The following is a 14,804-nucleotide window of genomic DNA, read 5'->3' on the forward strand; positions in this document are numbered from 1 at the left end:
GGGATGATTTGGAAACGCTGGCTTAGACGCGGTAGAGTACATGAGCACAATGAGTGCGTGAACGCGTAGGAGCGTTCCACGGCGGACGTCTGCTCAATGCGCTGACCGCGGGGAAACGAACGCATGCGCAACGGTGGCACATTAGCCCCGCATCTCGTAGCATTTCACGGGAAAAAATTGAAAGAAAAACACGCACAGTTTTTACTGTGTCTCATTATTCATTTCAAGTTTTATTTATCTCTTCAAGCAGCAAATACATAAACTACGCATGTTGTGTTAAATAATTTTTGACGTGCCACGTGGTATACTGTTGATAACGTCAGAGCAGACTCGTCTACGTAGAGGACCAACGTCCCTGCATTGCCGTGTACGTAGGGCCATTCCTACGCCTACGTCATGCCCTCATTCTCTACGCGTGCGCCGGCAGAAGGGAGGGGGGCAGCATTCATCTTGCTATTTGACCCATTTCCGTGGCGCGTAGCGCTGCAAAGTTTGGCAGACGTGATCATGAACGCCTCGTCTACGCATTGCACTTGTCAGCTCAAAATTGTCAAACCTGGTGAGTGGCCCTTTAACCATAACCGATAGCTGCACGTTCCTGATGGCTGGAAGATGCACTTAGGCGTCAAAATATATCCGCGCAAAGCGAGGTTTACTCCGAGAACGAACACTGAAGAGATTTTTCAGGAATGAAAAGCGGTCCTTCTTAACAATTTGTTTTTTGTGGATGTAAAAACCAGCAGTTGATTTATCCCTAGAATACGGTAGCACTGGTTAGTAAAGTGAGAGGAATGAGCCAGAAGTTCAGCATGCTTGATGCCTAATAAAAAAGAAAATGAGTGCTTACCATCCCTATGCCAGCATAGTTGAGTGCGGGTGGTCCGTACTCGTAAAAGATTGGTTGATGCACATGTCCCGTTGGAATTACAACCGTACTCCCCGTGAAAAAGGCACGGGCGCTCTGCTCGTTATAAAGCCAACTTTTCTGTTCTTTCCACTGATAGTGAGTGTTAAGACGACGACCTTGTATCCATGAGGGGAAGAGTCGGTCGACTGGTACGTCGTGAAGGGGTTCTGCGCATACAAATGACAACATATTGTTATGTGAAACACTCTTAATGCATGGAAGCTTCAGGAAAACTACCTACGAGTGATTCATGATAAAAAGTATAACATTGTAGCAAGACAACTGACGTCAGCATGTGTCATGGGGTATGCACAAGTTTGCCTACAATGGGATGAATATTGTGGACGTGCGTGGGCAGGATCTCTATGACGGATGGCGAATTAGCTAAGGAAACAGATCAGGGAATGATTCATAGTACATTTTTTTGTCTCCGGAAAACTGGAACAATATTACGAACTTTTATTTTCACCCGAAACATATTACCCGTACAATTGCTTTACCCGAAACATAACAAATGACCTTTGAACACTTGATTGATTTGTGTGGTTTAACGTCCCAACACGACCGTATGATTATGAGAGACGCCGTAGTGGAGGGCTCCGGAAATTTTGACCACCTGGGGTTCTTTAACGTGCACCCGAATCTGGACCTTTGAACACTGCATACGCGTACTGAAAAAGAGTAGTTTGACACAGCGGGAGCAATATCACCTAAATGACCAACGAAGTATTAAGGTAAAATGATTGTGTGTTTAATGAAATGCGACAGGCTGCCTTTAAGTTTGTTGTTAATCATAGTGCAAATTTATGTATGGGTTTAACTGTCTTGTAAATAGGTTTATATTCTCTGTACAGTCTTTGAGTTTAGGTGTACTCATTCTGTATGACACTTAATAATTAAAATTTAGAAAACACCTTTTTATGTTTCTTTTATGGAAACCCCATCGTATGTCATCAATTCCTAATCAAAAACAGCAAAACGTAAGAGCCTACACGCCTCTCATATTATCTCAAAGGACATTGAATGGAAATTACACTCGTATAATAAACCTCTGTTGCACGAAAGATTAGTGGCACATTATTCTTATTTCACAGTGGTTCGCAAGCTACATTGCACCACTAGTGTTCATCATGCAGCTACGTAAAACACGTGTGGAAATTGCGAGAAAATCGGAGTCCAAAAATAAAGCGAATATGATCAGATTCAAATGTTAGTGCTACTTTTCACACACAGAAAAATCAATTTGTCAGTACTCGCTTGAGTACGACGCCGCAGAAAGCCCCGCCGCGGTGGTCTAGTGGCTAAGGTACTCGGCTGTTGACCCGCAGGTCGCGGTTTCGAATCCCGACTGTGGCGGCTGCATTTCCGATGGAGGCAGAAATGTTGTAGGCCCGTGTGCTCAGATTTGCGTGCACGTTAAAGAACCTCAGGTGGTCGAAATTTCCGGAGCCCTCCACTACGGCGTCTCTCATAATCATATAGTGGCATTGGGACGTTAAACCCCCACATATCAATCAATCAACGACGCCGAAGGAAGCAAATATTCCGCCTTCTATATTTAAACACCTGTTTCAATATCTGATGCCGTGAGGTAGATGATCAGATGTGTCCGATTTGCGTCTCTAGGCATAGCGGATGGTAGCTTGTGGAAACTAAAAGCTTAGTTCTTTTCTGATAAGAACGACTGAGTTGACTGTTTACGCTTAATAAATGCAAAACGTTCACACGCTTCCATGAAACCGCACGTTCGCGATTATACACGAATTTATCAAGAAGTTTGCGGCAATGATCTATTCTACTACATCATACTGCATTGTATATTTCTTATTGTGAGCTTTGTGAAGTGTATTACTACGCTCAGTTATTTCAGTGACTGCATTGAATGCCCAGAATTGTGACGCGCAGAATCACCTCGGAAACTTGCCATATGAGTATTCGGTGCCACAAACACTTTTACCTTGCCTATTCCGTTCAACTTATTTGTCCTTCATATGGTAATTTCCATGTTTTATGTCACTTTGCTCACTAGGAGTAATTTTAACGGTGGATGTTTAACGTCTAGAGAGCTGATGACAAAACATAGAGTGTACTGACCGTAAAATCTTTCGACGAACTCGGGTTTTATTCGATCTCCTGGGCTTCCTATTAAAACCTTGATTCCGTCCAGCGTGTTCTTGAAACGTGTTCGAAAAGTGAAAGTCAGCCAGCTTGAGGAGTTGAGGGCCTCGGAGAAGACTGCCTTGACTCGAAACACCATGTGCCTCACCTCGTCTAGCATCGCTGGTCGTACTGTTTAGTAGATAAATACGCAAAAGGCATTCTTCCTAAATGTGCAGGCATAATAGCAGTACAAGGGTCAATTACATTCAGCTGACTTATAATAGGGTGAACATTAATCAAGTGAAGGTTAACACTTTACACCGGCTATATTCATCTTTAGTTAACAAGTTGATTTCTTTACATGTGACCTAATTCTTGGGTAATGTTCAACAAAATGAACGCAGTTAATTCACTTTCAACAAAATGGTCAGAAAGAACGAAGACCCTGTAGCTCGTTCGGTTTTTATGTGCAAGTTGGTCAAATGAACAATATATAAGAAATAACAAAAAATCACAGCATATCCACACAGGAAACGATAATGAGTGAGGCAAAGCGTCAGTCAGTCCAGCCCATTGATCTCTACTAAGGGGAGCTAGATGGGGCATCGAGCACGGGTGGTTGAAGCCATCCGGAAGACTCCATCGGTGTCCCGAAACCCACCACCATGAGCAGTCGCCTGCTGGAGGCGCGAGGGCTTTTATTGCGACAACAATTATAGTCCCTCTTGGCTGGATTTCGCCCCTGGCGTCGGCGTCGACGTCGGCGTGGGCATCAGCGTCAATGTCACGCACCGTATATGTATACGTATTTATATATAAGAAAACTTATGAAAGGAAAGAAAAACACATCGGCGCGCGATGTCGAACGTGGGACCTGTGCGTCGTGAAAGCGAGGTGATAACCACTGAGCCACCCCGGACCACATCCTTCACCATTTAAATGGCAAGCTACTTATACCTACCACGTACCGCTGCTCACGAGCATCTCGGGGGAAATTGTGTTTTCAGCATCACCCGCGAGATGGCGCGATGAGCGCGCGTCGCGATAAAGTTCCTCTACAATGATTGATATTTGGGGTTTAACGTCCCAAAGCCACCATAGATTATGAGAGACGCCGTAGTGGAGGGCTCCGGAAATTCGGACCACCTGGGGTTCTTTACCGTGCTCCCAAATCTGAGCACACGGGCCTACAACATTTCCAGCTCCATCGCAAATGCAGCCGCCACAGCCAGGATTCGATCCCGCGACCTGCGGGTCAGCAGCCGAGTCCCTTAGCCACTAGACCACCGCGACGGGGTAAAGTTCTCTTATAGAGAAAGTAGCAACACTGTCCTCCATATCCTCTCAAAAGTGTCCAAACCTCCTCTCGAAAGTGTTCATCCCTCTTCTCCCAAGTGTCCAAACCATATTAGTATCCTCTCCCAAACGGCCACCGTGCGGGCGCCAGCCTTATAACCCAGCCCACGCTACTTTCCTATCGAGAATGCCTTGTGATGCTGATAACGCACGCACGGTCACGCACAGCACGTTCATTATCAGTGTGACACGACATTCTTGATAGAATAGTGGCGAGAGCCGGTTACAAAAAAAAACATAAAAAAGAAAGAGTTTCGTGCGTATTTCCCGGGCGACAGCGCGTGTAGCGGAGAGGTGGAAGGTGGGAGAGGAGGGTGCTCAGCGTGGCGGCTCCAGTTAAAAGAAACACGGTACTTTCCCAAGAATATCCAGAGCTTTAGCGTCGCTACATTGCGCGGCGGTGCCCGATTTAATTTCTTACGCACACTTTTCCCGGCTTAGAGACGAACGAAGCTCCGTCACGCGCTCTTATCTAGCTGTGGCGAGGAGGGGAAAGTCGTAGGCCTTGGACGGCCTTGGGCTTTACCTGGAATGATTCTGCTGTAGTTACTTGGTGTACAAAGGTCACTCCAATCATTGCTGTCTCCGTTCAAGAAAAGCACGTGTTTTCAGAGTCAGCGAAGTAACAAATGAGACGCTTATTCGCGTGCATCCGTACCTGTCAGTTTTGTCCGTCATTTGTGTGTGAGGAACATGGGGCATGCTTCGGTTTGCTTTCCATTCTGCGCGTGACCTTTCAATTTGTTGCTATCACGTTCATTGCTTCATCTTTCCGGTAAAGCTGTGAATTTTGAATGAAATGCTGGCCTGTAGATTCCTGTGATCTTTGAAAATCGGCCGGAATCGTCAACACGAACACATTTTACACATAAGTACATCAAAACTCTATTCAATACATTGTGCGAGCATTTGGTGGTATTTTACCACCTATTTTTTATGGAGGTGCATTGAAGTGGTTCACCCGGATCACGGATTGTGTGACGAGTCACTCACAAAAGACAAAGCTTTGCGTGCCTGGCTACCATTGCACTCATTCCTTTTTTAAAAAAAAGAAAGCCGTGACAATTTCTTTCTCTGACACCTGACTAATGAGTGTAACGTTGTACGTAACAGCACTGAGTCATTATCGAGCGGCGTCGCTACGGCGTCTATCGTTTCTTCTGTCGCGTTAGTCAGCGTTCCAGGTGAAGCCTAATCGTAGGGTTCGTTGCATGGACTAGTTGTAGATCACAGCACACCACCATTTTGGACGGCGTCGCTACGGCGTGCGTTTTTTTTGTGTAGCGCTGGATGACCACGTGATTATCATGTTTGGATGTGTCGTTTACCTTCGCCATCTATTCACATCATGTGATACCAAATTTAGTATATGTGGAGCTAGCGAAACGACCGCGAGCCACGCTATGAGCGTGGTATGTTGTCATGTTCTTACAAGACACGCGTGTCGGGATTATCATGTTCGCACCAGTCATATACTTTTGTCATCCATTGAGGTCACTTAACACTAAATTTGGTAAATGTCGAGCTATCAAAACGGCCGCGAGCCCATAAAGAATGGCTCATTATACTCCAATGTACCAATGACACGCGCGCACGCTTGGTACAGCGACGCTACGTTATCAAAACGCGAGCACTCTATAGACTAGAGCACGCCTATCTTACACCTAGGCGTTTCGGCGGTATACCCTCGCTCCCAGAGACGCCATAATTTGTTGCAACTGCCAAGGCGCGCCTCGCTGGCATAGAATGCAGTGGCTCTTAGAGCTTAAAATGCAAAAGAGCACCTGTTCACGCTGCGCCACCATTCACGCTTCGCATCACGCTTCGTTCACGCTTCGCATCATCTGATGCGAAAAAATCAGCGCAAGTGGAAAAGATTGCTGAGCACCGCCTGTGAAGCTCACAGCGCATCGGTTGAATTGTGCCAGTAGGGTGTTTTGCGATGACACAGATTTCCATCCACAACGAAAAACGTTGAGTTCCGCCTCCTTAGGATATATTCGCCATCAGCAGGAAAAACTACGAGCTCAGTGAAGTGTACAAGTTAGTACACTAATTGCGTTTATTCAAGCGTTGCTCCAGCTGTTTCACTTTAGAGCAGCGATTTGCGTGCAGTATGAAGGTAGTACGAGGCACAAAACTATTACCGTACTCTTTCGCACGCCGCATGTCAATAATATATGATATACTTATTGCGACTCACGCGTAGATGCAAGCACCCCACATGCTTGATACAACCGTAACGGCCAACTATCACGATGAAAAGAAATGTGAACGGTGCGGAAAACATGACTTTCGACTCGGTTGAAATACGACATGCCTTGACTGTCACTAGGCGAATTTACACGAGCTTTCGGCTGGCGTCACAGTAGCATTCTAAAACCTTGTACTGGCTGGCACTTTTGCAGCACGTGTGTGTTCCGAGTGCCCCACGGGCCTGGCAATAGGTGACCGGTAATATGGGCAATCGCAAGGAACTGTGGAATAGGACGGCTTCCGGTACGACGCAAAACGTGGGTTAGCAGTGGCACACACGCATTTTTGTACGGCTCTGTTAAAGAAAAGCATCTCTCCGTGCAATGCTAGTGTTTTAGAAGTAGTTTTTTTTGTTTTTGCTAACCCTGACTGTGACTATGTCAAGCTACGAAAGCCATGAACCGTAAGGCAACTTATTTATCGCAGCGAAATGATCTGGAGTGCTTTTCTGCTCCTCGGGGCTGCTGTCAGTTTTGCTAGCAGATCAGTTGATATAGAAAACAGTTTCCATTTTATGACACGTTACTGCATATATAAAATCCCCATTTCAAAGATCTCAGTGAATGGCGATCACTGTAGCAGTGTGCTACGAATTTATTTTGGGACCGCTGCTTCGGCCGACATCGTCGGTCGATCGGCATGAAGCGCAGGAATTATTGAGCGCGTTGGGATATTTTTTTATGGCGAAGCTCCTTAGAGCGGCCCCCGTTCGTCCCTCGTAGTCGTAGTCGTAGTCGCAATGTGGAACCAGTGTTACATTTTGACCTGTAAGGTGGTGTCGGTGGGACATTTCTCCTGTGCTTTGTTGAACAATAAAAATTTCGTGGCGTCTGCGTTAACTAAAAGCCGAATGCCCCTGTCTCTTATTCCTGATTAGCAGCCATTGGCATGTACATTAAGCACTATCTGACAAGAAAGGGTTGCTACGTTATACTCGCTGGGTGTAACCTCCTTAGATTTAGAAAGGTTTAGCGAGCGTTGAGACGCAGTGTCATGATTACAATGAACTAGTATATACCATGAACTCGATCTGGGTAAAGGTGGGAAGTACACAAGAGGCGCAAGCCGTATAAAGAAAGTAAGCGTGTGCCACCTCTAGTTTAGTTCTTGGATTGTCCACTGGATGGCGGTGCATATGCGGAATATATGATGAAAAGATGCGAGATGGTGGTACTTGGAGTGTTGAATAGATGGACGAACGGACACACAGACAGATGCATGGACGGGCTCACGGATGGCTGCACCGACGGATGGACGCATGGATGTGCGTACGCATGAACAGACGCACGCATGGACGGGCGAATGGACGCACAGACGGTCACACAGACGGACGCATGGATGGACGGATGCTTCGCCCCACTCTCCATCATTTACTCCGTGGATATGCTGCCATTTTTTAAAAACTTTTTCGTTACCCCGTATCACGAGAACATTGTTTTGGAGACACTCGCGATGCTCCGCGTCACCCTAATATCATCACTGAGGGGATGGTGTATTTTTAGGTGCAGAGCTTCTTAAGCCATGGGTCGTGCATCCCCGATGTGTGTATGCATTATCTGTAGTAGTAGTAGTAGTAGCATTCGCAGTAGTGGTAGTGCGGTAGTAGTAATAGCAGTAGAAGGTGGCCACCTCTCGTATAGTCCTTGGAATGTCCGCTGTATGGCGGTACTTCTATATAATGAATACATGTTGAAAAGATGCGAGATGGTGGTTCTTTGAGTGTTCATTATACGGGCAGACAGTCAGACACATGGACGTAGGGACGGACAGAAAGACGGATAGACAGACGCACAAGTGGACGGATGGACGAACAGACAGCGGGACGCACGCATGGAAGAGAGACGTGTGGATGGACGAATGTGTGGTTGGACAGGCGGACGTACGGATGGACGGAGGCATAGACGACCAGCAGCACGGACGTACTGACGGATGCTTCGCCACACTTCTCACTATTAACTCTGAGGACATGCTGTCAGGTTATGCATGCGGTCCGATTTTTTATTGTTCAACAGCGTACAAGACACATGTCCTACTGGCACTGCCTTGGAGGTCCACATACAGTGGCTATAAGTACGGAGTGGCCAGTAAACAGTTGTGCAGCGCGAGCTGTCGGTTTCAAGGGTGAAGCTTCATTAGGCCGTGTCTCGAGCGTTACCGATATATGTAGTAGCTGTAGTAGTAGTATTAGTAGGTAGCCATCTCTCGTTCAGTCCTTAGAACGTCCGCTGGATGGCGGTACATGTATATGATGAACATATGAAGGAAATATGTGAGATGACAGTTCTCGGGGAGTTCAATAGATGGACGGACGGCCGAAGAGACGTGCAGACAGATAGACGGATGGACGCACAGAAGAAAGCACGAAGGAATGGACAGAAGCATGGACACTCGGACGGCCGCACGGATGAACGGAAGCAAGAACAAATGGATGGATGGGAGCACGGATGATCGAATTCACTGACGGTTGTTTCACCCCACTTATCATCATTCACTCCGTAAATAAGCTGTGCATTTTTTTTTCAATCAAGAAGCTCGCTAACAGACGCTGCCAGCGTCGTCTTTGCGAGACGCTGTGAGGAGGAATGACTAGAGGAGAGGGAGAGCGAGCGTAGGTTAACAGACACTCCCTGCATCGGCGTGGCGAGGTAGGAGAGGGGAGCCTAGAAGAGAAGAAAGGAGGGATCGCATGCGCAATGGCGTTGGTAACGGCACTGCGAGGAATGCCTAAGAAAAGGTGTAGCGAGCGCAAGCAGGTGAGGCATAGAGTTTATTAAAATCAACTAGAGCAGGGGGTCGAAATTTCCGGAGCCCTCCACAACGGCGTCTCTCATAATCATATGGTGGTTTTGGGACGTTAAACCCCACATATCAGTCAAAATCAACTAGAGGGGACTCTGGCGCTGCAGTCGTTCAGAGACAATAGTACTGTAGGGTCTTACACGACTTTGCCCTGTCTCCGTAACTGTGGACGGCGAATGGTACTTGTGGCTTCGTCTATCGCTGTGTTTCGTTTTTTGTTTTGAAGGAAAGGACGAACCCTATTGAACTTCATGACCCGATTTTAAACAGTAAATCTACAATATTAAGGTCGTGAAGTGCAACCGCTGAACATTTGCCGATTTTTGTTTTGTGCGAAAAGAGCTCCCAGCCACACGATAGAACACGGAGTCAGAGTGAGTGAGTAAAAACTTTATTGAACATGTCCGGCGTCATTGAGCGGGCTGGGACTACAAGCACCCCGGCCTAGGTGACGGCCTCGAGTCCTTGGACCATGGCGGCATCCTGGGCTTGCCGGACGGCCCACAGTTAATCGGCAAGTACGTGGCTGAGAAGAGCCGCCTCCCATCGCGCTTCGCGGTTCGAGACTGCCATGTCTACCGGGTTCGTAGGGGACTACTACGCGTTACCGGTACACTTCCACAGCATGTGCTGCAGCGTCGCTCTGGCTCCGCATGCCTTACACGCGTCGGACGTATAAATGCCTGGTTAGCAGAGGCGAAGGATCACCGGATTGGGATACGTGTGTGTCTGTAGTTGTCTCCAGGCAACCTGCTGTTTCTTGTTTAGTTTCGCGTGGGTTGGTGTATATTTGCATCTGTTCAGTCTGTAGTGTTGCGTGATGGCTCTGAAAGTGGTTATGCGATCCCCCCGCGTCCATTCCCGCATCGCTGTCGAAGTGTGCGAGACATCGGGACTGTCGGCAGGCGTCGCAGCTCGGCGTGTAAGTCATGGAGCCGCGGCGTGGGCAGTCGCGTTGCCCGCAAGCGGAGGGTCCGTGTGGGCGGGGGTCCATACGAGGAAACTCGTTTTTGCTGGAGATGTTGCGTTCGTGAATTTGGAGAATGCGGGCCGCTTCGCGGGAGATCCGGCCGCTGGCGTAGTTGCGTATCGCCGCCTGCGAGTCGCCTAGTATCACCTCGGCGTCCGTGGTGGCTATCGCGAGGACTATGGCAGCTTCTTCGGCCGCCTCCGTCTCTTCCGTGCCTATCGTTGCACTCGTGACGCAAGTTCCTACATGATCCGTGATCGCGACCGCGAAGCCGCGGTTGCAGTCGTAACGGGCCGCGTCCACGTAAAATGTGTCTTTGCTATTGCCGAATTTCTTTTCAAGGTCTTGGGCGCGCCTGTTGCGCCGAACGATGTGATGTGTCGGGTGCATGTTCTTAGGTAACGGCAGAACGACGATGCGCTCGCGAATACGTCTGTTTATCCCGACCTTTTCGCCGCGCTGCGTATGGTAGTTGATACCCAGTGTCTCGAGGATGTGTCGACCAGTTCTGGTCTTCGCCAGACGTTCGTACTGGGCGATGTTGTGTGCTTCGATTATCTCATCTAGAGTATTGTGCAACCCCAGCTCGAGAAATTTTTCCGTGCTGGTATTGACCGGTAATCCGACTGCGCATTTGTACGCCTTGCGGATGAGACAATCTAAATTGGTGCGTTCAGTCGCCTGCCACTTGAGGTAGGAGGCGACGTACGTTATATGGTTCATAACGAAAGCATGTACCAGGCAAATGGTATCGCTTTCCTTCATTCCGCTATGCCGATTTGGTATTCGTTTCAGCAACCGGATTGTTTCATTGACCGTGCCCTCTAGTCTGCGAATGGTTTCGCCGTTGTGGCCGTTGGCAGACAGGCGCAAGCCCAGTACCCTAATGGTCTTAACTTGTGGGATGACAGCGCCGTCTGATGTGCGTACATTAATTTCTCTATATGCGCACTCAAATGCGCCATCGGCGTTCTTGGGTTTACGGCCCCTGCGCGAGGGTCTATAGAGCAGGAGCTTCGATTTAGTGGCGGAACATTCGAGGCCAGTGTCGCGAAGGTAGTCCTGCACCACGTCGACGGCTTCCTGCCGCGTTTGCTCTACGTGGCCGTCATTTCCCTCGGCAACCCAGAGGGTGATATCATCGGCATACAAGCTATGATGGAGGCCTTCTATCTCAGCCAGTTTTCGTGGTAATCCGACAAGCACAAGGTTAAAGAGCATGGGCGAGATTACGGAGCCCTGCGGCGTGCCCGTACAACCCATGTATATGTCTTGCGATTCTAGTCCGCCGATCGCTAATCGGGCCCGGTGGCCCGTAAGAAAATCCCGTACATAGTGGTACGTTCTCTCGCCCAGTCCCAACGCTCGTATACTTTCAAGTATCGCAGCATGGCTAACGTTGTCGAACGCCTTTTTGAGGTCGAGCCCGAGTATCGCTTTGGTGGATCGTGTGGGATTGTCTACGATATCGTGCTTGAGTTGAAGCATAACGTCCTGCGTGGAAAGGTTACGACGGAACCTCAGCATCGTGTGTGGGAGCCTGTTTCGGTCCTCGAGGTAGTTGGTAAGGCGAGCGAGAACCACATGTTCCATGACCTTTCCAACGCAGGACGTCAGGGATACCGGTCGAAGGTTGTCATTCTGTACTCGTTTGCCCGGTTTGAAAATCATAATTATGCGCGCCGTTTTCCACAAGTTCGGTATAGCGCCCGCTGTCCAGCACTCGTTCATGTAAGCCGTCAGTTGTTCTATCGATTCGTCGTCCAAGTTACGTAGCGCTTTGTTGGTTATCCCGTCCGGGCCTGGCACCGACTTTGTGTTGAGCCTGTGCAGCACCACCCTCACCTCTGCAACGCTGAAGTCCTCGTCTAGCTCCGCGTTACCCTCACCCTCCCAGGCGTATGCCGAGTGTGCGAGGGGGCTAGGTTACTTAAAGAAACGGCTTCGCACGTCATCTAGAAAGTCCGCGTGGGTGCCTTTGTAGTCGTGCAGCAAGTTGTTAAGCTTATGTGCGTGCGATGTTTTCGTCTCCTCCGGATCCAAGAGGTGCCGGAGGAGATGCCACGTCTTGGCCCGTCCCAGCTGATTCTCCATCCCATAGCAGATTTCTTCCCATTGCGTTTTGCATACCTGTAACGCGTGCTCTTCCATGTCCCTGCTTAGCCGTGCTATGCGTCTGCGCAGCGTTCGATTGTGGCGTTGGCGCTTCCACCTGTCTTGCATGCTGCGCTTGGCTTCCCACATTTGTAGGAGTTTGCTGTCTACCACTTCGAGCTGTGCTCTGGCGGAACCCCCCGCGTCGCCGTTTCTAAATCCCCCTTGAGCGTCACAGTCCAGCTATCTATATCCTCAATAGCCGCACTGCCACGATTCTGCTCTTTCCGGACTTTGCAAAACGCGTCCCAATCCACCAGCCGGTGGTTCTTGCCCTTGGTACCTTCCCGATGAACGCGGTGGTGAGGTTCAGCGTCGACCTGGATCTCGATCACTGAGTGATCGCTACCCAGGTCTTCCTGTGTATTGTGCCATCGCGCGCTAGCAACGTTCTTGGTAAATGTGAGGTCGGGTGAGGTGTCTGCACATACGCTGTTGCCCCTGCGCGTAGGCGCGGAAGGGTCTGTGATGAGCTCGAGGCCCTCATTCTGCGCATCGTCCCAAAGGCGCTTACCTTTTGGCGTTTCGTAGCCGTACCCCCACGCCGCGTGGGGCACGTTGAAGTCGCCCGCGATGAGCAAGGGCCCGTCGGCAGCTGCCTCGCGCGCCTCTCGCAGTAACGTGCTAAAGCGGTGTCTGGCTTTGGGTCTGCTATACACGTTCAGCACAAACAGGCCGGGGCCGCACCCTTTCGTCGGGATGAGCTCTATGAGTACATGCGGTATGCTAACGTTCATAAGTTCGCGTTGCACCACGGTGAGGTTGCGTCGCACTAGCGTTGCAGCGGCCGGTGGGGCTCCCGCGGTCACAGCTTCGTCTATAGATTTGTACCCCGCCAGCTTGACCGGGTCATTTGTTTCCTGCAATAGTATTACGTCCGGTCGTTGCCGGCTCCGTAAGAATTGTTGGAGAGGCACCCGTTTCCTCCTGTACCCCCTGCAGTTCCACTGCCAGATAGTAAACATGTTTCGTGTGTTTTGCTGTTGTGGGCGTTGTGTTTGTGTGGTTTCGTGTCGAGCCATGGTGACTGTACATGTTTTGATTTGCCGTCCGGCTGATCCTGCGCCTCTTCGTCGGGCAATGGCCTAAAGCACGGTTTCCCAGTCGTTCGTACTGGGCGACCCATTGCGCCCGGAAGTCGCATTTCGATATTGTCTATGCGCGTTTGCAGCGTCGCGACCATTTTTGTGAGCTGAGATATTGCAATGCTCAACTGTTTGGTTTGTGCGGTTTGCTGAGCAATTGCGTTGTTAAGTTGCGCGGTTTGCTGCGCGTATTGAGTCATCATCGCGTCTACCTTGTCGTGGAGTCTATCGACTCGTTCGCGGAGTTTCTCCTCGCGTTTCTGCGATTTGACGTCGAATTGTTCCGGGTGAAGTGCCTTACATTTAGTGCGTGCGGGGTGCGCGTCTTGAGCCTCCATGACTCCCTCCACACTCTCGGCTGTACTAGCAGCCGCGTCGGCTGCGACGGGTTTAATTGGAGGAGGAGGAGGAGGAGGAGGAAAGGGAACTGTCGGAGCCTCCCCCTTCAACGTGGCAATTTCGTTTCTTAACTTTGCATTATCCTGCTGTAGTTTTTGGATTATTGATTCGAATTGATCCAATCGTTTTTGCATTAGACTTTTTGGGTCGCTGTTGCGTTTGTAAGCAGAGCTGCCGCGTCTGTCTACATCTGCGTTTCTATCAATGGCAGTCTCGGTTCGCGTTAGCGGTGCGCTGGGCGCGCGTCCGGAGGCGACGTCCACCCACCTCAATTTATGGGGGTCAACCTCTCCTCCGCCTTTGGCTGCAGCTGTGTGGTTGGCTCGGGCCGTCGACGTGCTGCGAGGCTTCGCTGAACGGGGTCGGGAGACGCTGCGAGAGCGGGCTCGAGAACGAGTACGGGAGCGAGTGCGGCTCCGCGCACGGGTCTCCCTCGAGGCCGATAGACTGTTGCCGCTACGTCGTCTCGGTGCGTGGCGTCGTCCGCAGCCCTCCTGCCCGTCGTTGACGGTGCTGCTACTGCTGTAGGCGGCCTCAGTCTCCTCGCGCATTCTGCGTTCCCACTGTCGGCGCTTGACAAGGGGGGGGGGGGGGTTATGTACTTGGCGTTGCACTCGCGGTCTCCGGTGAGGCGATACTTGCCACACAGCAGGCACGTGGGCTCGCACCGACGATCATTGGGCGGGTTGCCGCATTCGCATCTACGGCACTTCTTGTCGTTCGGCTTGGGGCACACGTCGGCCCTGTGTCCAAGACGACCACACTGGTAGCACATGTC

The 14,804-nt window shown here is 49.9% G+C and overlaps 1 protein-coding gene across 1 annotated transcript; it reads right to left on the reverse strand.

Annotated features, from left to right (window-relative positions):
• Positions 1 to 847: 847 nt before the first annotated feature.
• Positions 848 to 3,313, reverse strand: LOC142796117 (endothelin-converting enzyme 2-like; the record flags this gene model as incomplete). Its single annotated transcript, XM_075886213.1, is given in 2 exon segments — positions 848 to 1,074; positions 3,002 to 3,313. Coding segments are annotated over 2 exon segments (411 nt in total), but the record flags the coding sequence as incomplete, so codon positions are not given.
• Positions 3,314 to 14,804: the final 11,491 nt, after the last annotated feature.

The sequence above is a fragment of the Rhipicephalus microplus genome, unplaced genomic scaffold, assembly GCF_043290135.1.
Source record: "Rhipicephalus microplus isolate Deutch F79 unplaced genomic scaffold, USDA_Rmic scaffold_1128, whole genome shotgun sequence".
In the NCBI taxonomy this organism is placed as follows: domain Eukaryota; kingdom Metazoa; phylum Arthropoda; class Arachnida; order Ixodida; family Ixodidae; genus Rhipicephalus; species Rhipicephalus microplus.